Genomic DNA, 24864 nt, shown 5'->3' with positions numbered 1-24864 from the left:
CATAGGCGTGACAGACCCAGACACTGGAACCCAGAAAGAATACTCAGGTAAGTGAGAGGCAAGTATAAATTTATTTTCTTCCGCTGAGAACAGGAATGGAGATCCGCGCTTGAAGAGGCTCATGGCGTGGCTGGAGGTAGTAGCGTGGTTAGCGATGGTTTGCGTTTCCTCAGGAATGCAGGATTTTCTCGAGATGACTTCCACACAGGTGACGCTTGTGAAAGAGAATACTGAAGCAGGAGAATAACATTAGTTTGCCAGCAAAAACAAGACAGGCTTGACATGAGCAATACGAGACCAGGCTTAGTCACCATAAGGGCAACGAACTGGCGTTGAATACTGGAGCTGGGTCTCCTTTTGAAGAGCAGAGGCTGATGAGTGAAGTGGTCACAGCTGGTGGAGTCAGGAGTAGAGCAGAGGGGGAGGGGGAGGAGAACTGACAGAGGCACCATGACAGATGAGGAAGAAAAATCTTTGAAGCAATCGCTATTAGATCAACCAGGATATCTCCAGGAGGTAGAGCGTGGGGGAGTCAGGCTTTCTAATGGGTGGTGGTGTGTGAGTGTGGGGGGGGGTCTGGCAGGGCGCGTGCTTCAGCACAACACTACTAGCTGAGTGGGCTTGGGAACCGCAGAGCCGGCAGCAGGCGCCGTGGCAGGACGGCTGGCTCAGACAGGGCGTTTCTGTCTCATTTCCATTCAAGGAGAAACCGTGTTTAACTTGTTCAAATTGAAAATGCGTAAAAAAGACAGGAAGTGAAATAGTAACAAATGTTAAGATCAGAAAGGTTGAGAACATAAGTTAAAGATCCGACTATTTTCAGAGACTTTGAAAATTGCCAATTTTCCCGGGTTAGGATAAGGGTTTTGTGATCTTTTGATCTCTTGTAGGGAAAACTTTCAGTCGGTCAAGTCTATTCCTTGTTGTCATGCACACATAAGTTAGTAACTCCGTAAAACAAGTTTACTGATCACAAAATTGTGTCTAATGTAATGAAAAAGCAGCTTAAGTATTGAGCTTATTTATCCTGAGCCCATAGTGTTCAACTCTTCCTGATAGTTGACTGCTTGTTTGTGTGGTTTAAACCTTCTAGTAAAGCTTACTAAAAACAGGTTAGATGAGGTTGAGGTCAGTTTGCTAAATGTACTTAAAATGATGGATAGCATTGAGTCCTTGTCTTTTTTTTTCTAAAAATAAGTTTTGCAGAGCAAAGTAAACTATTAAAAGTTACTTTTTTTGCTGCAGGAGAATTAGCTCTTTTTAAACCACAGAGACAGGCCTAAGAACTCATTGAGGGTCTTTGTTTTTCTTAAAAGTACCGTTTTAGTTCACTGATGAGCCAAGTGGGTGTGCCACTACTACTGAACCAACGAGTTACTACAAGAAGCATTCACTTCTACTGTCCTTGTGGGAGGGTTCACCACAGGTCATCCCTCCTGACTGTCACATGCAGATACCACTGTGTGACAATTGTAATTTCTCATAGGCGTGCAAATGCTTGGAGTAATATGTACATGGCATTTTTTATTATGCAGGGATCACAACATTGTGAGATATTTGTTGAGCCAAACAGCTCTCTCTGAGGTTCTTCCTGAAAAAACAGCACATTACTGTTGAAGTGCTCGGGTTTGATCTTGAAAATGCATTTAAGGGAATCAGAATGTGCTCTTAAGTCCACAAGTACCTTGAAAAGAATTAAATGTTTCCATTCAACAGAAAACCTGACTTTTTGGTCAGCAGATAGATGGATGGATGAACACCTTTATTATTTCAAAGAAAAATTTGAATAGATAATTTGTAACAACATTAAACAGGAACTAACCGATTGCACACGTTACAGTGTAGCCCAACAGATTTGTTTGTAAACTTGAAAGACTTAAATTCTTTGTTCATATATATGATTCATATGATTTAAATACACTGGGAAAACAGAATGACATCCCTCAAAGTGGCCGTACGAGCCTCAAGGGAGCTGCAAGACACACGTGCACTCCCCTTAAGATGCAGTGCCTCTTGGCCTTGACCCTCTCTGGGCCAGGAAAGCCCAAAAACCCACAGCACCCATCACGTAGAAAAAAGTGTGCATAAACATTTACGCTCGACAGGCTCGCTAGGAGATCTATGAATGCTATTTCCTTTGGGCCACCTGTGTGCCCCGCATAGATTTGCCCATTTTTACCTACAGGCAGCCCTTAACCACCTGTAAGAGTAGTTTTCACTAAGGTATAAATCATGAGGTAATAAATGACTTACTTTTAATGCAACAACAATAAACAAGAGTCCAACAGCCTCAAGAACGTGTTCATTACTAAAATTATTGACAGCTCAACAGCATTTGGCATGTTTTGCTGTGTGTTTAGTATCTTTGAAAGTCACACTGTGCTCAGAAAACTAAATCAGATAGAAAAAAAAATGCTGTCCTCTTGTGTGCACTGTAGCCCACGAAGTTTCCTTCATGGCTACAGAATGAAGAGATCAATATGAAAAATACACAAACCCGCAACATTCTCTCCTGTCTTCCTGATTGGAAATCTCAGACAGCTTCTCAGTAAAAAGAGTGAATAAAATCCCAGTTTGACATCTTATCTGCATGAGTAAGCTGACCTTCTCTTATCGGCTGACCTGTATCTGCTGAGATAATCTAACAGTACACAGTGCTCCATTCTGTTCTCATTCTAAAACTGTGCGAATGTGCCAATTGTATTAAAAAAATATCTTTTTTTTCATATTTACTTTGTGTTTCTAAAGTTCGTTTTGATTTCTGCTCACTTAAAGTACAGTGTGTAGCGGAATGAGTTTTTGTTGCTACTATGGTTAGATTAGATAAAACAACTGCTTTAATTAAAAAAACATCTCTAAATCATATGACAGCCTATGAAGAGGTTTTTTTAGGATTTCAGACAGGAAACCACATATGATAATTTTATCAACAGTAGATTTGCATAAACATATGAAAGAAAGGGAAAACAAGTTGGACAAATTTACCAACATATTTTATGTCTGCCTAATAAAATATCTATCGATCAGCCTTTGTTTAACAAAAAATACACTTAAAAATATCATATTATAGTTTTTAAATGATTTTTCTCAGCTCAGAACCAAACCTCCTTTTAGTTCTTTCATTTGACAAAGTTGATTTGTTTGAGTGGTTTTATTGTGTAAAAACAGTTTATTTGTGCTTTCCTGGAGCACAAAAATACTCCATTGCCAGTCATCCCCACATCTGTACCACTTCTTCTGTTCAGCTTTAGGTTTCATGCTTTCATGAGGGTGAACAGACACATTGTTATATACTGTCTATACTCCCTATTTGTACTGTTGGCAGAACTGGTATGAACTGTAAAAGATCAGCCCTTTCAAACAGAACTAGATGTTCAGCATTGAACATCAAGGCCCGTTGTCTGGCAGTTGCCCTCTGATCCTTCTTGCATGGACTCTCCCTCAGCTCAAACCTGAAAAAAAGGTCCTTGAGTCAGGGCCAGCACTGGAAAGCAGAGCGGCTGAGAAAGCGCCTCGTTACCCCCAGTGATTACAGCAAAAAAAAAGCCCCACCCACAGCCCCATTTAGTTAGATAACAGCCTCGTTGTTGGATGATGGGGCCTAACAAAGGGGACCCTGTCCTGCTCTTCTTGCTCACCCTACTCTTAGTATCTGTTTCCTCTGTGGCCCGCCAAACCCAAAGATACCTGAACCACTCCTTGTGTCTCTACTTCCTTTAATCCTTCCATCCTCAACGCTCTACTCTCTGTGAAATAGCTGAGGGGACACAATGTTGACTGAAACTCTGTGTGATGAAACAAACTCTAATGGGATCAAAGCAAACTCACCTTTCCTAAAATAACTGTGGGGGGCGGAAAGGTCATAGATGTCTTAAAATGTGTCAAAATCTCCAGATCTGACTTAATGTTATTCAACTAAATAACATTATGTAGTTAAAGCTAAGAAGCTTCTAGATCATGAACAATTAAATCTGACAATCTTTGTGATTAAATTCAAATCTGAGATAAATCTGAGTTAATCTCAGTTGAACCTGCTCCTGTATTTTCATGTAAAAGTTTTTTCTCTCACCATATTAGTGTTATCTCAGTGAAACACATCGACCTGCTGGTGCCGTCAGAGGAATTAGGAATGCATTACGCATTTATAGGTCCCATGGAAAAAGCTGCACCTCAACCCGCTTCAAAGTAATTCTAGCAGTTTCTCGTTTTTGCTCATGCGTACCAGATTCCTGTACCTGGTACTAATTACTTTTAATGGAATTTTACTGCTTTCAAAATAATACAATAAAAGAAAAACAAAAATACTTTGATGCAAGTGTATACTTTCATGGATTGTGTTTCTGGGAAAAAAGGAACATTTATGAAAGCATCCTATAAACATTGTGCAAAATAAAAAAATAATTGGGTTTGGTACATTATTTGTTTATAATAACAAACCCTCCTTACAAAAATTACTATACTGTTTGGATTGTGCCACATTTGGAAATGAAAAAAAATAACTTTGTCAAAAAAGATTTCTGCTGATAATTGAATTAGAAAGAAACGAGATATTTTGGCAAAATAACAATTTGCACATTTAAAAAATTGTAGCTTAGTTGAGACATCCATCCATTCTCTTCCTCTCATCTGGGACCAGATTGAGGTGGCAGCAGTATAAGCAAGGATGCTCAGGCTGAACTTTCCCATTACCAATTCTTCCAGCCCCTCTGAGGGAATCCGAAGGCATTTCCAGACCAGCTGAGAGACATTGTCCTGGGTCTTCCTCTGGGTCGCCGCCTTACAGAACATGTCAAAATACCTTCCTGATAAAGCGTCCAGGAGGTCCAGATGCTTCCATTTGATCTATAGGAGCAGTGAGTCCAGACCGAGCTCACTCCAGATGACCAAGCTCTTCGCCTTAGCACCAACATGCAGAAGAAACTCACTTCTGCTTTTTGGATCCTGGACCTCATTCTTTCGGTCATGACTAAGAACTCGTGACCATAGATGAGTATTTTGAACAAATATCAACTGGTAAATTGAGAGATTCACTTTCTGACTAAGCTCCCTCTTTACCACAACAGACTTGCATAAAAAGCACATAAAAGTGAACCAATCCACCTGTCGATCTCATGCTCTGTCTTTCCCTCACTCATTAACAAGAAGGAGCCACCACCCCAGTCTGCCAATCCAGTGGTGCTGTCCTTGACGGCTACACAATGCTGCAGAGATTTGTTGGCCTCCTATATCATCTAGAGACATGAGGTACTCGGGGCGGACTCCATCCATCCCCGATGACATGACATCGAGGAGCTCTTCAAACACCTTGCTGACATTAGCTTGGGGGATGGACAGCCCCACCCAGACTCTTTAGCCTGTGCTTCCTCAACGGAAGGTGTGTCAAAGTTAAAGAACGTTGTGAAAATTGTTCTCTGCATTTTTCACATCCATTGGGGGAGTAGTGAGCTGCAGACACAGCAGTGCTCTGCAACCATTTGGTGGTTTCACCCCTAATCCAACCCCTTAATGCTGAGTGTCAAGCAGGGAGTCTTTGGGTCCCATTTGGGTCTGTGGTATGGCTCGCCCATAGATTTGAACCCATGACCTACCAGTCTCAGGGCGAACACTCTACCATGAGGCTGCTCAGTTGGTGTCAGCAGGGTTGAAGCGATCTTTGATGGGTTCCTTCCACCACCTAACAATATGTTCAGTTGAAGTCAACAGCTCCTCACCCACACCAAAATTGGTTAAAAAAAATAAAACATTTTCAAAACTGCGTCCCTCCCCTAAGGCGCCAGGTCACTTGCCAGAATCTCTTCATTGTGACTTCATTGCTTCATTGGAAGTTGCTGCTTGAAAGCGAATATCTTAAGAGCTTAGCTCATGGTATAAGACAGATCTAGAGCTGACGATGTGACAACCAACTGCCAATCAAAAGACCAGGAGTTCAATTTCAACCGCAAACAACAAAAGAAACTACCAAAGCCAACGCAAACTAAGAAAAAATAAAATCAGAGACCTCCCTGCAGAAAATTGGTCTATGGAGGTCACACCAGGCAGCTGGTTCAGCCAATTAAGCCAATTAACTGACGTACTAACTCCAGCTAAGAGGCAGAAGCAGTTTTTCCCATTTTAAAAATTACTTGATTTAACATGCTGTGAATTTTCTTACGTTCTTGTAATTTTCTAATATTTCTGTATTTTTGGCCTACTTTTCTACGTAGTTGTAAATGTCTTTAAATCATTTGACTTTTCAGTTTGTTTGTTTGTTTTTCAAAGATTGTTGTGAAATTTTTAGTTAAATCTGGTTTGGGTGAAAATTTCTAAACCGCAACTATTCCCCTCTAACGAGTGATGGAAATATTTTTGTGGAAAAATTTGTACAAAAAAAAATCAATTTGCATGTTTGCTTGTCTGTGTGTGTGTGGGGGGGGGGGGGGGGTATTTTTGTGTGTATGTGCATCACTCAGTGTAAAATGTCGGGGACATGGAGAATATCACAAGGGAGTGTAAAACCCAGAGAAGGTTAACTTGACTGTGTACACGCAAACACACAACACACACACACACCTACACACCTGGTACACTTTGAGTGAACAAAGCTGTCTATTGATGTGAGGCTGAATGCACTCCCTCACACCAGTAATCCAAGATTTATACAACCCTCATCACAGCCTTCAAATCAGGTGCCAAGCCTGTAGTTACAGTGCTGGACTTCTCTGTTTCTATTCTACTTAGAGCACAGTAGCATGATCAAGTTCCTTAAAAGACGTCCTCCTTTACTGATTTGAAAACCCTTGGATCATTCCAATCAGATACTGAAGCACTCAGACCCTTTTTTATTTTACCCAAATGCATTTGGAAATCATCAACCTGTCCCAAAGAATGCTGTCCTTTAAGGACCCATTCCAATGAAAATGGTGTTTTTAACATGTTCTTTTGCATTTTTCTCATGATGGACATTTTTAAAGAAAAATAGGATTAAAACAGCATTTCTGAGTATTTCTTTATTCAAATGGGCAATCAGGAGTAGATGAATAAATGCCATTTGAAAAAGCTTCTGGTCTTGTCACGTAACATCTACAACCAGTGGGCCACAAGCTTCCTCCTCCTCTCCATTCTGATGCATCCACTTGCAGACAAATAGGTCCATGAATTTCTTCGTTTTCCTCGTCTGAGCTGGAATCTGGTTCAAAACTGTATGACTTGAACAGCTCCACTATCCATTTTTGTTGCACCAGTAATATTAGCTAGGGATTGTGAGGGGCTGGCGGCTAGAGGGAGAGCGTGTTAACGAAGGGATCATGGGAAATGAAGGCACACTAACTCTGTGCCAGCAGACCCAATATCAACTTAGAGGTGAATTTGTAATGAACTATTGCTGCTCTACAGAAAGTATGTCCTAGAAAACAACAAAGATTTTTGTTGTTTTTTTTTTAGCTAAAAACAGCGTAATCATAATTAAAAGATTATGAACACTTTGAATATAGGTCAAAAAATGATCAGAGTGGGACTTTAAAGGAAAATGTTGGAGAACTTTCCGCTTCACTTGAGCTGTAGTTTTGAAAAGCTCAGCCAGCATGTCCCCCTTCTTCAACAGATATTTTGAGCTCACAAAAATTGTTGCAAAAGACTATTTTAAAATACCAATCACAGCAACAAGTGTTTAGGTAAAGAGAATATCCACTAACTGGTTATTTTGTTAAGCATACCTGTCCAACTGCTCGTTAATGTAAAGTTCTAATCAGCCAATCACATGGCAGCAACATTTAGACATATAGGCATGGTCAAGGCGATCTGCTGCCTGGTTGATGCCAGAGGTCAGAGGAGAACAGCCAGACTGGTTCCAGCTGATAGAAAGGCAACAGTAACTCAAAGAACCACTGGTTACAACTGAGGTCTGCAGTAGAGCATTTCTGAAAGCACAAACGTCCAATCTTGAGGCAGATAGACTACAGCAGCAGAAGACCACACCGGGTGTCAATCCTGTCCGCTAAGAACAGGAAACTGAGGCTACAATTCACACAGGCTCACCTAAACTGGACAATATAATAGAAATAGAAACAAAAATACGTTGTCTGGTCTGATGAGTCTCCATTTCTTGCTGCCACATTTGGATGGTAGGGTCAGAATTTGGCGTCAACAACATGAAAGCATGGGGGTTAGGCATCCATCCTGCCTTGGACCAACAGTTCAGTCTGGTGGTGGTGGTGTAATGGTATGGGGGATATTTTCTTGGCACACTTTGAGTCCCTTACTACCAATTGAGCATGGTTCCAACACCATAGCCTACCGGAGAATTGTTGCTGACCATGTCCATCCCTTTATGACCACAGTGTACCATTTACTGATGGCTACTTCAAGCAGGATAAGGCACCATGTCATAAAGCTGGAATCATCTCAGACTGGTTTCTTGAACATGACAATGAGTTCACTGGACTCAAAGGACCTCCAAAGTCACCAAATGTTAACAGAGAACCTTCAGGATGTGGTGGAACAGGATATGGCATCATTGATGCTGACAAATCTGCAACAACTGTGTGATGCTATTATGTCAATATGGACCAAACTCTCTGAGGAATGTTCCTAGTACCTTGTTGAAGCTATGCTACGAATGAAAAAGGCAGTTCTGAAGGCAAAAGGGTGTCCAACCCAGTACTAGGTGAGTGTATCTAGACAAGCACAAAGAACCTTTTTGTATTGATCTAACAACACATGATTATAAATACTGCAACCACTCTAACATGATGGGCGGAAGAGTTGTCCATACATGATCCATTTTGATCTTTACATTCTGCTGAAAGTAAGAAAATAAATTTTAATTTTCGATAACTTGAATTCATTATTTAACATTGTGAATTTTGTACACGTTGAATTTGTTTGTTTTGTTTTAACGTTATGTGTGCACGGAAGAGTGTGTGCACGAAAGAAATTATAACAATACTAAATTAATTTCATAGATTGTGGAGAACTAACAGCTGCCATGAGCCATCCTCCATGTAGGGAGATGTTTAGTTGAAGGTAGATGGTAGTTATCACACTACTGTGTCATGAGTCTCACAGAGTTTGATGCAAACATAAAAAGTTCAACTTCAGGACAGAAGGTAAGCCCTTTGAGACTGCATTTTACCACATTGTTGCTGCACATGAAAAATAAATACAGTATTGATCCTCCTTTTATGCCTTATTGCATGGTTGTTCGGTTTATCTTTTATTATCAAAGAAGACGTTAAAACTTCTTCACCAATAGCAGATAAACAATGTCTGGCTACTTTTTTAGATACTGCTTTGATGGAATTAACCTGGAAGATTGAGAATCCACAGAATTGCTGACCTTGCATTATTTGCAACCTATGAGAGAAATTTTAATCTTTATCCAACTATTTGATAAGCACTTCAGTCATTAATAAATAATATTATATGCTTTGCTCACAAATTCATTAAAGATTTAAAACTAAGTATACTTATTTAAAATTCTTCTTTAATGGTAAACTTAGGAAACAGAACAGGGATAAGAGAGTTATTTATGAGGCATTTAAAGCTGAACAAATAAGGAGGGGCTCTCATTTTAGATATACGACTTCTACTTTAACTAAACACAAACCACAATTTGGCATTAATGAATCATGATGGGTTTCTTTTTTCTTGACAGCTTTTCTCAGGAATTGAGCTCACCCTGACAATGGCTATATGAAGTAACAAAAAGCTGAAAAAAATTGTACAATTAAACTGGATAAAGCACTTTCTTAAGACATTTCTACATATTGTGTTCATAAATTGAAAAGTACACAGAAAAATAGAAATAAACTTGGACATATACTTATTTGGGGGACAACATTTTTTTACAGCTGCTATAATCAGAGACCAGACTTCTCCAAATGGCGTATCATTTGAAAAACTAAGATTGTTTTTCTTTTGTTTGTTTGTCGGTATAGTGATACCATAGATCCCAGATGGTTTACCTGTGGCTCCAGGATTGGATTTCATATTTGATCAGCCTGTAATTGAGGTGAGGCCTTGTGCCCGGATCCAAGGAGCCCAATTTGCCATTATACACAATCATATTCCTTGTTGGTAGGAGTGTGCTGTTTGGTCAGGATCAGACAACACACCCAACAAATATTCTCTTCCCCTCTTCACTCTTTTAAACAAGATTTTACTTGCAAGAGAAGCCTGGAGCTGTTTGCTCTAGTGTGAATCCAGCCAGACTATCTAGCGGACCATAGATACAAGTGAACATTCAGTGAAGGAAATAAGTATTTCATCCCTTGCTGATTTTGTTTATTGTCCAGCTAAGAATAAGTTCACAGTCTGTCATCCTAATGGTTGGTTTATTTGAACAGTGAGAGACAGAATATCAAAGACTTGTATAAAGAATTTGTATAAATGTGTTTGCATTTCATTGAGGGAAACAAGTATTTGACACCTCTTGCTGGAAAGACTTAGTTCTTCATGGAAAAACCCTTGGCAGCACAGAAGTTTCTTGGAGATGATGAGCAGGTTTCTGCACATTTCTGGAGGAATTTTGGTATAATCTTCTTTAAAAATGACTTTTAAATCATTCATATTTGAGGGTTTTGTGGTCAATTTTGGTCTTGTCTGGGTCTACTCTCCTCCCTTAAATCCACTCTTTATTCTTTCCATGTTGGAGAGTTTGAAATCTGACTAATGGACTAATTTTGTGGACAGGTGGCTTTTCTACAGGTGATGCGTCTTCAATACAGGTGAAAGGTTGATCGGGAGTGTCCAACTGGTCTGTGTGAATCAGAACTCTTCATGGTTATTAAGGGATCAAATACTTAATTCTCTCAATGAAATGCAAATAAATACATATAAATTCTTTAAAAGTCTGTGTTTTGATTTTCCATCTCTTACGATTCAAATAAACCGACCATCAGTTTCTTTTTAGGTGGGCAAACCTACAAAATCAGGCTGAAGGATGGCAGGGTTTGCAACTTCGTAAGTATTGATGTCAAAAAGAAATAACAGGATCTGTAAAAAGCAGGGCTGCTCATTCCTGGTCCTCGAGATCTACCACCCTGACTGTTTTCCAGATCTCCAAGTCCTGCTAGCTGCTGATTATCTCAATCAGATGTCTCCACATTCTTATTAAAGGAACACACCTGGTCCAGGTAATCAGCAGCAAGCAGTGCAGGGAGAGCTGGAAAACAGGCAGGGTGGTGTATCTTGAGGACCAGGAATGAGCAGCCCTGGATAAAGGATGCAAAAACCAATAAAAGATCCCTAAAATCTGTGTAACGTGTAACGTTTAAATGACTTACTGGTTATCAACGACTCACTTTTTTTATTCCTATGATCTAACCAGATCAATCTGGCTGAAGCAAGTTGTTAATCAAATCAACCCAAAGCATTATAAAATCGTTTAAAAATAAATTAATTGATAAAATAGATATTAGAAAATAGCATTTGGATTGAGACACAGTAGGTTTATTTTACTGTGACGTAAAAATCACTAAGTCGCAGCAGACAACACACATGTGATGTCAGCAGAAAATGATCAATCATCATTAATATGTTCCCTTTGGATTATTTGGATGTGGAAAAACAAAAGTGGGCTGAACTTTATGAAACTAAAATGTGAATGGATTTGACATTCATCCTTATTTACTTTGTACACATTTTTAATTTTTACTTGGTTATCCTGCAAGAAATCCAAGGAATGTGGACAGTACCAGGTATTTATCTCTGAGTCACACTGATGACTAAAGATGCCCTGGTTCCATTTTAGGTCAGTGAATCGGATTGAATCAGATCAATCAAAATGATTTAAAATTGGTTTCACTTTTTGATCTTTATGAACATGTAAGCAGCTCAGTTCTAAAGATTTTTTAGGAAAAACATAAGGCAGAGAATGACAATAATCATTACAGGCTATGTGCTTTGTAGTGCACATTTCTAAAGGCTCCAGGAACCAAACACGCCACTTCCTGATAAGAGGTCAACCACTCTTCCTCTGCGCCACAGTTGGCCTGTGTTGTTAAGAGTCCCTGAAATAGTGTTAGCCTCCTGCTAAAAGGTAGTGCATTAAAGTTTGCCACCAGATATGATTAGATTTATTGCATACCTTCCTAAAGATTACTTAAATACATTTGTGGGGAAGCTGAGATACCAATTTCATTGTTAACAAAAACTAACAGACTGTATGCAAAACCATTAATATCCAACAATCAACAAGACCTGAAATAAAGACATACAAAGAATTGGGCAGACTCAAGCTATAATGTTCAGATTGATTTTTTAAAATAAACGAGTTTTTACCTCTTCTCTGTGATATGTGACCACAAATATTATAGGTTCAGCCAAAATCATTATAACCTTTCTGACTTCCTTTGGGTCTGAGTCTGAGTTAAAAGCAAGTAGTATCACTGAGACACTTGAGGTAATTCTTTTTCATTTTCCTAAAAACCAAATGGCAAGCATTAATGAAATCTACACGGGTGATGTAAAGAATTATTTTATACATTATTTTAGCTTTCTTCAATCTTTCTAGACAAAGAGATTTAAAACATTTTAAAAAATGTCTTAACTGTTTACCGATTTGCCTCTGTTTTCTCTAAAATTTGATGGTGTTTTTAGCTGGGTGAAGATCAAGCATCTGTCTCACCTTTGTGCTTACAGCTCCACAGGCATTCCAAAGTCACATGCTTTCACAGCCTGTTTAAAAGTTTGTCACACAAGGTCAGCATGGTGGGGGGACACCATGAGCAAGAGCAATAAATAGCTTGAGATAACCTGGCATTAGCAGTTTATGTGTCTACTATTGCTTCAGGTTTGTTAAAAAAAAAACTTTCTGGTCTTTATATTTCTCTGTCAAAAGTTGTCTTCTCATGCTAAAAGACAAATCTGAGTCAGCATACTAGTGTTTACTTTTTATACATGGCAGGAAACAGGAAGTTGTGCCCTTAAACACACACATCTTTATTTACTTACAGCAAAAAGTGAGTATGTTTTAGTTGAGCTGAAGCATCTCTTAATTTACCTTTTTTTAAATATTTGTGTAATAATACAACAAAGTGTATTCTCTGTAGCCACGTCAGCCAATCTCCCGTTCCATCCCAAAGGTTCTCTATTGAGTTGAGATCTGGTGACTGTGGAGGTAATTTGAGTCCAGTGAACTCATTGTCATGTTCAAGAAATCAGTCTGAGATGATTCCAGCTTTATGACATGGTAACTTATCCTGCTGGAAGTAGCCATCAGAAGATAGTACCCTGTGGTCATAAAGGGATGGACATGGTCACCAACAATACTACGGTAGGCTGTGGTGTTGGAACCATCCTCAATTGGTAGTAAGGGACTCAAAGTGTGCCAAGAAACCTTTGGTACAAGGAAGGATGAATCCATGCTTTCATGTTGTTGACGCCAAATTCTGACCCCACCATCCAAATATGGCAGCAGAAATGGAGACTCATCAGACCAGACACTCTTTTTTCAATCTTTTACTATTCAGTTTTGGTGAGCCTGTGTGAATTGTAGCCTCAGTTTCCTGTTCTTAGCGGACAGGAGTGACACCAGGGGGGTATTCCAGAAAGCATGTTTAAACTAGCCTGACTTTCACCCTGAACTCTGGCTGAAGTCCGCCTGAACTTGCTTACTCTGGGTGTGTCGGTTCCAAAAGACCGGATATGATTTAGCGTAATTACGCTCTACTTGGTAACCCTGGGTTAATGTACATAAAGACATTCTCAATGGATTGCCGATTCCGGAGTCACCATGGAAACGCGTGGAGAAAAAAAGAGAGCATCATATTTTTCAGACGGAGTCAGAGATTTTAATGACGGCGTATGAAGATTATATGTCCATCAAAAAAGTATTACGGCTGCATCAGCAAAAAAAAAAAAGAGTTTCTGCTTTGAGAAAAATAACGGACAAAGTAAACGCATGATTTTCTATCTCATTTCCATTTTCATTGTTACGCGCACATTATATACTGTATTATATACTGTGTATATATATATATATATATATATATATATATATATATACCGGCTGGGTAGCTCGGTTGGTAAGGTAACCCGGGTTCAATTCCCAGGACGGAATGAACAATTAATGGCAATGAAAATGGGGCAATTACCATGACAATGGAAATGGGGCAATTACCATAACAATGATAGGCAATTAACATCACCCAGTGAGGGTCCTTGGGCAAGACCCTTAACGCTACCGCCTACCTCACAACATGAGAGACAATGAACCACATGTCATGCCGGCTCAGACGTCGCCCGGCCAAACAAGGTCTGCGTCAGGTGCTGAGGGACCAGAGCACCCTGATGGAAAGTGGGCTACTGGAACAAGACGGAAATGGACTAGATGTGAGAACAAGGTTCTGTTAGGATGCTACTACTCAAGTAATCCCACCCAGAGGGGTTACATGCAGAGAATGTGGAATGAATGGATGCTTCGAAACCCACAATCAGGGCTAACTGCCAAACAACTGGTAGCCCAGTGCTCTAACATCCACAAACGGCAACTCCTATCACAACTTGAGATTGAAGCAATACAATACAATGCCACGGGAGAGCCAGAACAACAGGTCAGAGAGGAGGTTATACCACACTCCCACCCTGAGATTGGGTACACAGCCCCAACAACCACAATTACGCTGAGCGAGGCAGCAACTGACCTGAAAGACAAGATCATGTCTACAATGAACACTAGGCAACCCCGACACCAGCTACAACGGTTAAGTGATGTACCGCCTGAAAGTCTACTGGAAACTGTGAATGAAGCATTGAGGGCAATTCCTACCACCACAATCACAGAAACCAATGAACTGGTTTACACTTCAGCAGCAGTGATCCTTGAGATGCTTGGCTATAAGAGCAACCATGGAAGAAAACAGTACCCACCATGGAAGCAACAGTTATAGGCCAAAATCAAGGCAACTCAGAAGGATGTGAGTAAGCTGACAGAGGCTCAAAGAGGTACAATGAGAAAGCAAGTACCTAAGAGATACAGCCAGATGTCCATACCTGAAGCACTGGAAACTGCCAAACAAAGGCTCCTAGCCTTGAGCAGCCGCCTAAAGAGGTACACAAGAGACAATGAAGCCAGACGAATAAACAGGCTCTTCGCAACTCAACCTGCAAAAGTGTACGCTCAGTGGCAGGGTCAAAACAGCCGAGCAGACCCACCAAGGCTAGAAACTGAACAGTACTAGAAAAGTATATGGGAGAAAGAGACAGCACATAAAAGCAATGCCCAGTGGCTGGTCTCTCTGAGAAAAGAACATAGCAACCTCCCTGAACAGAATCCAGTAACCATCACAGTGGCAGACATCCAAGAAAGAGTCTCAGGTATGAAGAACTGGACAGCACCGGGCCCTGACATGATACATGCCTACTGGCTAAAGAAGCTTACCGCACTCCACGAGTGCCTGGCAGCACAAATGAACCAGCTGCTAAGAGATGGGACTTACCCCGAATGGCTAACAGAAGGGCGAACGATCCTGATCCAGAAGGATCCTTCAAAGGGTGCAGTTCCATCCAACTACCGCCCAATAACCTGTCTCTCCACAACATGGAAGCTCATGTCAGGCATCATTGCAACCAAGATAAATAGGCACATGGATCAATTCATGAGTAACACAGAAGGGCATTGGTAGAGACTCCAGAGGAGCCAAACACCAACTCCTGGTCGACAGAACAGTCGCTCAAGACTGCAGGTCACGACACACCAACCTGTGCACAGCCTGGATTGATTACAAGAAGGCCTATGACTCAATGCCACACACATGGATCACTGAATGCTTGGAGCTGTACAACATCAACAGGACTCTAAGAGCCTTCATAGGAAACTCAATGAAGCTGTTGAAAACCACCCTTGAAGCCAATGGGACGCCACTTGCACAAGTGTCCATCAAATGTGGGATATACCAAGGTGATGCTCTGTCCCCACTGCTGTTCTGCATAGGTCTGAACCCCCTCAGCCAAATAATCAACTAGACTGGCTATGGATACCGACTCAGAAATGGGGCCAACATCAGTCACCTCCTCTACATGGATGACATCAAGCTATATGCTAAGAGCGAGCGTGACATTGACTCCCTGATCCACACTACCAGGATCTACAGTACTGACATTGGGATGTCATTCGGGCTCGAGAAATGCAGCCGGATGGTGACAAAGAGAGGCAAGGTAGTCCACACAGGAGGGGTCTCACTCCCAGAAGGAACAATAGCAGACATCGAGGACAGTTACAAGCACCTTGGAATTCCGCAGGCAAATGGCAACCTGGAGCAGGCAACAAGGAAAGCTGCAACAGCTAAATACCTCCAACGAGTAAGGCAAGTCCTGAGAAGCCAGCTCAATGGCAAAAATAAGACCTGGGCAATAAACAGCTACGCACTGCCAGTTATCAGATACCCTGCAGGAATAATAAGATGGCCAAAGGAAGAGATACAGACAGCGGATGTTAAAACATGAAAGATCCTCACCATGCATGGAGGGTTCCATCCCAAATCCAGCACCCTGAGATTGTATGCTAGCCGCAAGGAAGGAGGCCGAGGACTAGTGAGTGCAGAAGCCACTATCCAGGATGAAACATCCAAGATGCATGAGTACATCAAGCTCAAGGCCCCAACTGACAGTGTGCTCAGTGAATGTCTCAGGCAATGGAGAGCAGAGGATACAGTGCTGGAGGACAGATCCCCATGGGAGGACAAACCCCTGCATGGGATGTACCACCGGACCATAACTGAAGTGGCTGATATCAAGAAGTCCTACCAATGGCTACAAAGGGCTGGCCTACAGGACAGCACTGAAGCGCTCATCCTGGCAGCTCAGGAACAAGCCCTGAGCACCAGAGCGATAGAGGCTCAGATCTACCACACCAGACAAGACCCAAGGTGTAGGCTGTGCTAAGAGGCGCCTGAAACAATCCAGCACATAACTGCAGGATGTAAGATGCTGGCAGGTAAAGCATACATGGAGCGCCAAAATCAAGTGGCTGGAATAATATACAGGAACATGTGTGCAGAATATGAACTGGAAACCCCAAGATCAAAATGGGAAACACCTCCGAAGGTAGTAGAAAATGAGAGGGCAAAGATCCTGTGGGACTTCCAGATCCAGACTGATAGGATGGTAATGGCGAACCAACCAGACATTGTAGTGGTGGATAAAGAACAGAGGAAAGCCGTTGTGGCAGTGCCAAGCAATGGGAACATCAGGAAGAAGGAACATGAGAAACTGGAGAAATACCAGGGACTCAGAGAAGAACTGGAGAAAGCCTGGAAAGTGAAGGTGACAGTGGTGCCTGTGTTAATTGGAGTACTCAGGGCAGTAACCCCCAAGCTGGAGGAGTGGCTACAACAGATACCTGGAAAGACCTCAGACCTCTCAGTCCAGAAAAGCGCAGTGCTAGGAACAGCTAAGATACTGCGCAGGACCCTCAAGCTCCCAGGCCTCTGGTAGAGGACCCGAGCTTGGAGGAGAAACCACCCGCGGAGGGTGAGAGGGGCTTTTTTTATATATATATATATATATATATATATGTATATATATATGTACATATATCTTATCCAACTTAAATGAATTACTTTAATTGTAACACGTAGGTAAAAATATTTGTTTTACATCTTAAATTTACATATTTATCTAATTAAATGTCATATTACTCGAATTCAATTAAATGTATTTCCATCTTAATTTATTGTACTTCTTGAACTCTCATATGTCTAATTTTGAACCTGCAGATATACTCATTTGTATAACAATAAAATGAATGAAACACAACAGATTTTAATCATGTATCATGACTTAAAGTCAAGTGAAGATTCGGCGATATATATATGCTGATCGTCCCGATGGGTTGAATAAAGCATCAGTTCAGAGAGAAAGTTCATCTCTTACCGCTTGTTTTTGTCCAGATGATGAAGCAAAAGGTTGTTTTAAAGAAGCCGGCGCAGTGATAAAAAACATTTAAGCTAGCTGACCGAACTTCTTTTTTCACCGTGCGGTCATCAGGTTTTAATGCATACCCAGCAGCCAATCAGAATCAAGTATTCAACTGGACCATGGTATAAATGTCTGATAACTACATGTTATTTTTAAGCTGACTTAAAACTAAAAAAAAAAGTATTAATCCTAACTGAAGCAATAATTAAGTTAGATCAATTTTAAAAAGTTTATCTTTAAACATCCATATGTGGTCTTATCACCCTCTCATGGTGGAAAAAGTATTATCCGAGCTTCTTCATCCACTAAATCATGGACTGGTGTTGGGACACGCCCAAACCACTCAGTAATTCTGAGACTATTGGCACTAATTGGATGGACTTCTATCAAATTAGACCATTAAATTTAAAAGGGATGAATAATTATGCAAACAATTATATTTCACTCATATTTTTGTTTCATTGCCATTACTTTGTAGAATTTTGTTTTCACATTGACATTGAGGGTTTTTTCTAGTAAATTTTTTGGGGAGGAAAGACAAATTGTATTGACCATGAGTGATTTATGAAAGCAACAAAAGGACAAATACTGAACTCAACACTGAACAAATACTTTTGCAAGGCACTGCATTTAAAAGCTCTGACTCAAAGAATCCATAAAATGTTTTATAAAGTGAAGAGGGAATGGGATCTCAAAGGCAGGTTGTGGCGTTTACTTGGGATATAACTTGACCAAGCATCTCCACATCAACCAGGACAAATGTCCACATTCTGATGCTCGGTTTGAACTGCTGCAGATCGTCTTCTTGACCATGTTTACATGCCTAAATGCACTGAGTTGCTGCCATGTGATTGGCTGGTTAGAAATTTTTGTTACTGAGCAGTTGAACGGGTGTGCCTAGTAAAGGGGTTAATGGGTATATGTTGTAAAATGTATGTAGCAGACCCCACCTAGCATTTGTCAAACACTGTTTCCTATAGGAGCAACTATTTACAACTCTATATTTTCCGAGCACCTGTTGAAATCTAAACAACAACAAATGAAATATAATGTAAGTAGGACATTTCAAGTGGAATGTTTTTCATCCACCGCATTCTTAAACTGGGCAACTTGTTGGGACAATTTAAATTAAGATCCACTCTATTCGGATTTGATTGGAAATGGTTTATTTCAACCAATCAAAGCTAGAATAATGCACAAAACAATACAATCAGCAGTTATACATGCATACAAAGGACTTTTTGGACTATAAATCGCTCTGAGGTATGAGTCGCAGAAGCCAAAAAGGCATACTGAAAAAAATAAATCATGCTTTTGTTATCAAAATATGGGAACAACAACGGACATTTAATCTTGAAACACATCATAATAATGGAATAGATAGCAATAGTAGACTGAATACCTGCATACTTCTTTAGCTTTACGAAACATCAAAGGAATCTAGTATATTAGCGCAACATTTGAACAATTATTAAGATAACCATAGAACACTCTAATAAGTCAACTAAACACTACTTCTAATCTTCTTCTGCATTGCTGTCAGTGGCAAATACTTATGAACAAACCTACAATGCCCTCTAGTTGCTATTTTTTAAATCACATATAAGTAACACTTAAGTATGAGTCACACCTTATACGGTACTCGTGACCTTGTCCCATCTTCTAATCAAAAGAAGCATGCTCCTAACTGTGCACAAAACTGATCCTCAACTCATGTACAATAAAAACAGCTGGTAGGACTTGTTGACTAGAAAAAAAAGCACTAAAGTAGAATGTTTTAGGCCATACTGAACTTAGATTTTAAATAAGGTTGAAAATGAGAGTTTACACAAAATTGTTTCATTTGACCATCAGCCTCTTGAAGTTATTTGCAACATTAGTTTTTTCTAGTTTGCTTCAAATTTGGGAACTTGGGCTCTTAGGGTAAGTGCTGTCTTAGGACAGAGTTCAGACTTAGATTGTAAAGATATGGGATTACCTTGATCTAAAACTACCGATAATCATTACATGCCCTGTTTTTCCAGTGGGACATCCAGTAAATAACGATCAGAAAGAAGCTATTTCTATTTTTTCACTTGATTTTTTTGTTTGTTAGTAGAAAATAATCAACAGTATCTATCATAGAGGAAGAAAAGAACAAGCTACATCATCAAGAACTTTGCTGATAGAAATGTGTGATTCATTAAATAGTTGCATGGAATTAAACATGTACAACTATCACCACCAAAATTTTCAGGAACTAGATTGACCTGGTAAAAATCGAGAGGCTTAGAAGATGCTGTAATTGTGATGCTAATGTTGATGCCTTGTGCAACAAAAACGTTGAGCAATATTCATGCAATCCACCTGTTCCACTCCAGGCTCAGATGAGGAAAATATAGCTGTACATGGATCTAGTCTTCTGCAAGTCGATCCATCAAAATGGAGCAAAGCAGCGAGCCTGTGGCTTGCCATAGGAACTTGTACATCACACTTACTAGGTTTTCAAACTGTATTTTTCCCCCTAGTTCCCGATTCACCATAAAGAAATGCTCTGAATGCAATTTGAGCTTAATTTTGTTCATATACTGCATGCCCTTATTTTTAGGAAAATGCCACAATAACATGTTAAACCCACCAAAAACGGAATTTTCATTTGGAAAACAAAATTAACAAATCAATTTTGTGTTTGAACAATTGCATAAAACCTTTAAGATTTAATGGAACAACGACAACTCAGTTCCTGGAAAAATGATTCAGGGGTTGCAAGAGAAAATGCCAAACCTGAAAAGCACCTGAAGAGGCGTGAAGAGCCCCGCCCTAAACCACACCCCTCCCTCTCCGTCTGCTGAAAGGAGTTCGATGAACCTCCGCTGATACAGGTGCGTCTCCGCTGAACGGGAGCGCAGACAGCAGACCGAGCTCCTATCTACAGCTGCTCACACAGATTCTGCACAAAAGTCACTGAGGATTGTTTGTGTTTTCTCTTTATGGAGATTTGATAAGTACTTCCTGTCTGGATATAATCTTCAGTCAGGTGAGTTAGGTAACCCCTTTGTGCTTTTTCAGATTCCCTCAGTTCGTTTCTGTTGCTCTGTATTGGTCACAAATCGCCATTTAAAATGACTTAGTTATATGTGTGTCAATTTAATTAAAAACAAGAAATGGAAACTTGTTCATAAAATGATATTTGTGAGAATTTTGGCGATTTTAGAGAACTTTGCTGATTATTTTATTCCAAGATTTCCACAGATTCAACTCGGATTATTATAAATCAGTGTTTTTGAATGTTATGTAGATCTGATGATTTATTTAGATAACTTTTTTGACTTTGAAGTAGTTTAAACTTGATTTTTATAGTTTTGCCAGCACCGCGTCTTTTTGGATCAATTAAATTTAAGTTTTGTGAAACAAAAATCTCAAAGTGAGTTTAAGTACAATTTATGTCTTCTCTCCTCTGTTTTGGAGTTTGTTTGTCTTACCTCCCTTTAATGACATCCATGTCTCAGGACTCATCACATGTTGGTGTTGAAAAGTCTCTTCGACGTGTAAGCAGGAATTAAGAACGCTGATGTTTTCTCTTTTTCAGTCTTGATTTCAGTGCACATTCATGGTCTCAGAATGAGTTGGGATAAGCTCTACACCCTGTTGGGTGGTGTCAACAAACACTCCACCAGTTTGGGGAAGATCTGGTTGTCTGTTCTTTTCATCTTCCGCATTACAATCCTGGTTCTGGCTGCAGAGAGCGTTTGGGGGGACGAGCAGTCGGACTTCACCTGCAACACACAGCAGCCTGGATGTAAAAATGTCTGCTATGACCACTTCTTTCCTGTGTCGCACATCCGCCTGTGGTGCCTGCAGCTCATCTTTGTCTCCACACCAGCCCTGCTTGTTGCAATGCATGTTGCCTACAGGAAACGTGGGGATAAGAGGACCATGTTGGCCTCCAATGGCACAGAAAATATGTCCAATACAGACCTTGAGACACTCAAGAGGAAGCGACTACCCATCACAGGTCCTCTGTGGTGGACTTACACCTGCAGCCTTTTCTTTAGGCTCATCTTTGAAGGCGGGTTCATGTATGCTTTATACTTTGTCTACGATGGCTTCCACATGCCCCGCCTTGTGAAGTGTGAACAGTGGCCTTGTCCTAACAAGGTGGACTGCTTCATCTCCAGGCCAACAGAAAAGACTGTCTTCACCATCTTCATGGTGGCTTCATCTTCCATCTGCATGATGCTGAACGTGGCTGAACTTTGCTACCTCATCGTTAAAGCGCTCATAAGGTGTGCAGAGAGGTCAAAAAAGAGGAAGCGACGTTACACTGAAAATGCAACCCGGGAAAACGAGAAAAATGAGATGCTGCTGTCGTCCTCCACAGATTCTTCCAGCATCAAGACAGTGCTGACAAGTAAAGAGAGAGATGGAATGTAGCTCCATCCTCAAAGTTAGTGTCAACAGTTTGATTCAGATCATGGGTCTTAGTGTAAACAGCAGATAAAAAAGATGTGAGGTTTCCACTGGGAATCAGCCGCATCTTTAAAAAGAGTTTTAGCCGCTGATGCTCCTTTATTCTGAAAGAGTTCAACCCGGTTTGTTCAATACTAATCCAGGTCAAACATACAAATCCATCACTTTATTAACTAGAGTTGGTGAAAACTGCATGAAATAGTAAATAATTACCTTTTTCGTATGACTGTGGAACTGATTCAGTTCTGATATGAGTCTGTCCAATCTGAATGTATGGTGGCTCTTAAGTGCAAATCACTCAATGCAGAAACATATTAAAGATCACAACAATAAAAAAAAATAATAATAATATAAAGATGTTACATTTTAGAAATAAAAATGAAATTAGAAATAAAATGAAACAAATAAAAATGAAATGATTCGGAAAACAAGTGATTTCCAGAAATCAAAATGTCAACTAACCAAACACAATCCCAGACTGGAAAATGTTGGTGCTATGCTGATGAGGTTTGAGTTTTAAAGTTATTTACCATGAAACAATACTGTACTCGTTACACTTTAATCAGTATACAGGCATTGGAAAAAACTCAAACATCAAAAATCAAACCTCATCATCCAATCAGTGATGTCCCTTAATACCTACCTTTCCCCTGTTTGTTATTGCCTGCTGTTTAAAAAAAAAAGTCCTATAAATTGCTTTTGTTTTCCGAAACTTTTCATTTTAATTATGTTTCATTTGTTTAAAACTTTTATTGTCGTTGTGATCCTTAATGTGTTTTTGCATTAAGTGATTTTCTTTGGCTTGAATTGCCCTTCAGGACCACCATATGATTGGCCTAAAAAGTTTTCCAATGCTCCAACAGATGCATTAGGACAAGATGAAGAAACTGCTTCCTCCCAAACAGGGACACCGGCAACTTTCTGATCAACAGGCCATTTGGCTGTGCTCAGAGATAGAAAGAAGTCTATACTGACATCTGGTGGTGAGATCGAAACATCCCTCAGCAGGAAAAGGCGTCCTCACAGTCTGTTCATTTGATGTAAAATGCAGAAGCATGCAGTTTATAACAGCTGACAGTTTGATTTCAGTTATTCTTTAACTGTAGCAGAATAGGGCTGATAATTTTAAAAATTCTGCTGTTTTTCTGCTGTTTTAAAATGAATGTTTCTTTTTTCTGTCTGATTTTTATGAAAAATGTTTGTAGGTCTAGGTTTCATGTATTCAATATGTTTTTCTTTAAAAAATACTACATTTAAAAAAAAACAATTATACTAATGCTTCGTATTTTTACTATTACAATTCTATAACAATCTATAAGATGATTCTGGTCTGGTGAAAGGTGTCTCTGCCAGTGTTTAAACTGTGTTAAATCTTTTTTTAAACACAAAGTTCTATCCAATCTAAGACCCAATTTATTGTATCTTAATTCAAAGAGTTTATTGAAGAATTGAAACATGAGAAATGTGCCAAACTAAATGTAATGCTGATTTAAAGGGTGAATCTTTGATGTGCCCGTGTTTGTTCCTGACTTAAGGCTAAAGTGCTGCTCTGTCATTTGGACCTGTCTTGTTCCTGCGTCGTGTGCTCACTCCAGATGGCTGTAACAGCTTTCCACATGTTTTATTTTAGACCCAACACTAATCAGTGCTCAGCCTTTTACTATAACTGAATTCAAATAAAAAAAAGTCTTTGTCCTCCGTCCATCCAGGAATAGCAGAGTTGGATCAGTCACATCTGTGTATTTCTTAAAAAATAAAGCTGGCGTGATTAAAAACAAATCCTAGCTGCTGGTGTCAGAGACTGGCCGGGCTGTCAGACATGTAAATCCTGACTTTATATAAAGACTGTACTGTACTTTATGTTATGCAACTGCTTTTGCAGCTTAGCAGAAAGAAGAATGTTGTGACTAAATGTCACTTGTCTTGAATGTTTTGCTCTTGAGGACACTGTGTGATTTGCAGAATTATGTGTATATGCTATGCATTGAACTTTGACCTCTTTGAGCAGCTGTTAATTTGGACTTAATTGTTTTTGGTTTTTTTGGAATGACCAGTCATAGTATTTACACAACGTCCCTAAACATCTCACCAATCTAATAGTCTGTTTCTCTCCTAAAACCTTTGGGATAGAAACTCTGCTTTCTGGGCAAAAATATGATTAAATGAAATCTTTGGGTTTTCAACCAATGTTTTTAGTACTTTGCACTTTTGAACTTGTGTCTTTTTAAAATATTTTACTTTAATCAACACAAAATAAAATATGTCTCATTTTTGTGTGTTTTGTGTATATATGAAACTGTTATGTCACAAAAACCTAAAATTTTGTATTTCTAATGTCGTCTTTGCTGCTTTTCAGTTGAAGTTTTCCTAAAGTTGGATCTCAGTGATTCCATATCTTATTTGGAAAGGGTCAAGTGCTGCTCCAGAGTGCCATAATCACACTTTGGTTGTTGCCACATTTACAGGCGAGAAGTTTCTAAAATTAATTCTGGTGGAGTTTCTGGTCGTTAAGGAAACTTT

The 24864-nt window shown here is 39.8% G+C and overlaps 1 protein-coding gene and 1 long non-coding RNA gene across 2 annotated transcripts; one reads left to right on the top strand and one right to left on the bottom strand.

The window, feature by feature from the left end:
* Positions 1 to 52: 52 nt before the first annotated feature.
* Positions 53 to 21495, bottom strand: LOC144988554 (uncharacterized). The gene is made up of 2 exons (XR_013652486.1): positions 21357 to 21495; positions 53 to 230 (listed from the first exon to the last, which is right to left on the bottom strand). It is a non-coding gene; the product is annotated as an uncharacterized LOC144988554 (long non-coding RNA).
* Positions 21496 to 24618, top strand: gjb8 (gap junction protein beta 8). The gene has a single exon (XM_004081622.5). It carries the CDS (start codon positions 21496 to 21498, stop codon positions 22306 to 22308), a length of 813 nt encoding a protein of 270 aa, XP_004081670.1. The 3' UTR covers positions 22309 to 24618.
* Positions 24619 to 24864: the final 246 nt, after the last annotated feature.

This window comes from Oryzias latipes, chromosome 21 (genome assembly GCF_053564925.1).
Source record: "Oryzias latipes strain Hd-rR chromosome 21, Olatipes_Hd-rR_3.1".
In the NCBI taxonomy this organism is placed as follows: Eukaryota; Metazoa; Chordata; class Actinopteri; order Beloniformes; family Adrianichthyidae; genus Oryzias; species Oryzias latipes.
This window is presented reverse-complemented; position numbering and strand designations above follow the sequence as displayed.

Excerpts from the sequence above, each read along its gene's own strand:
- gjb8 (XM_004081622.5), top strand. The coding sequence starts at position 21,496 with ATGAGTTGGGATAAGCTCTACACCCTGTTGGGTGGTGTCAACAAACAC.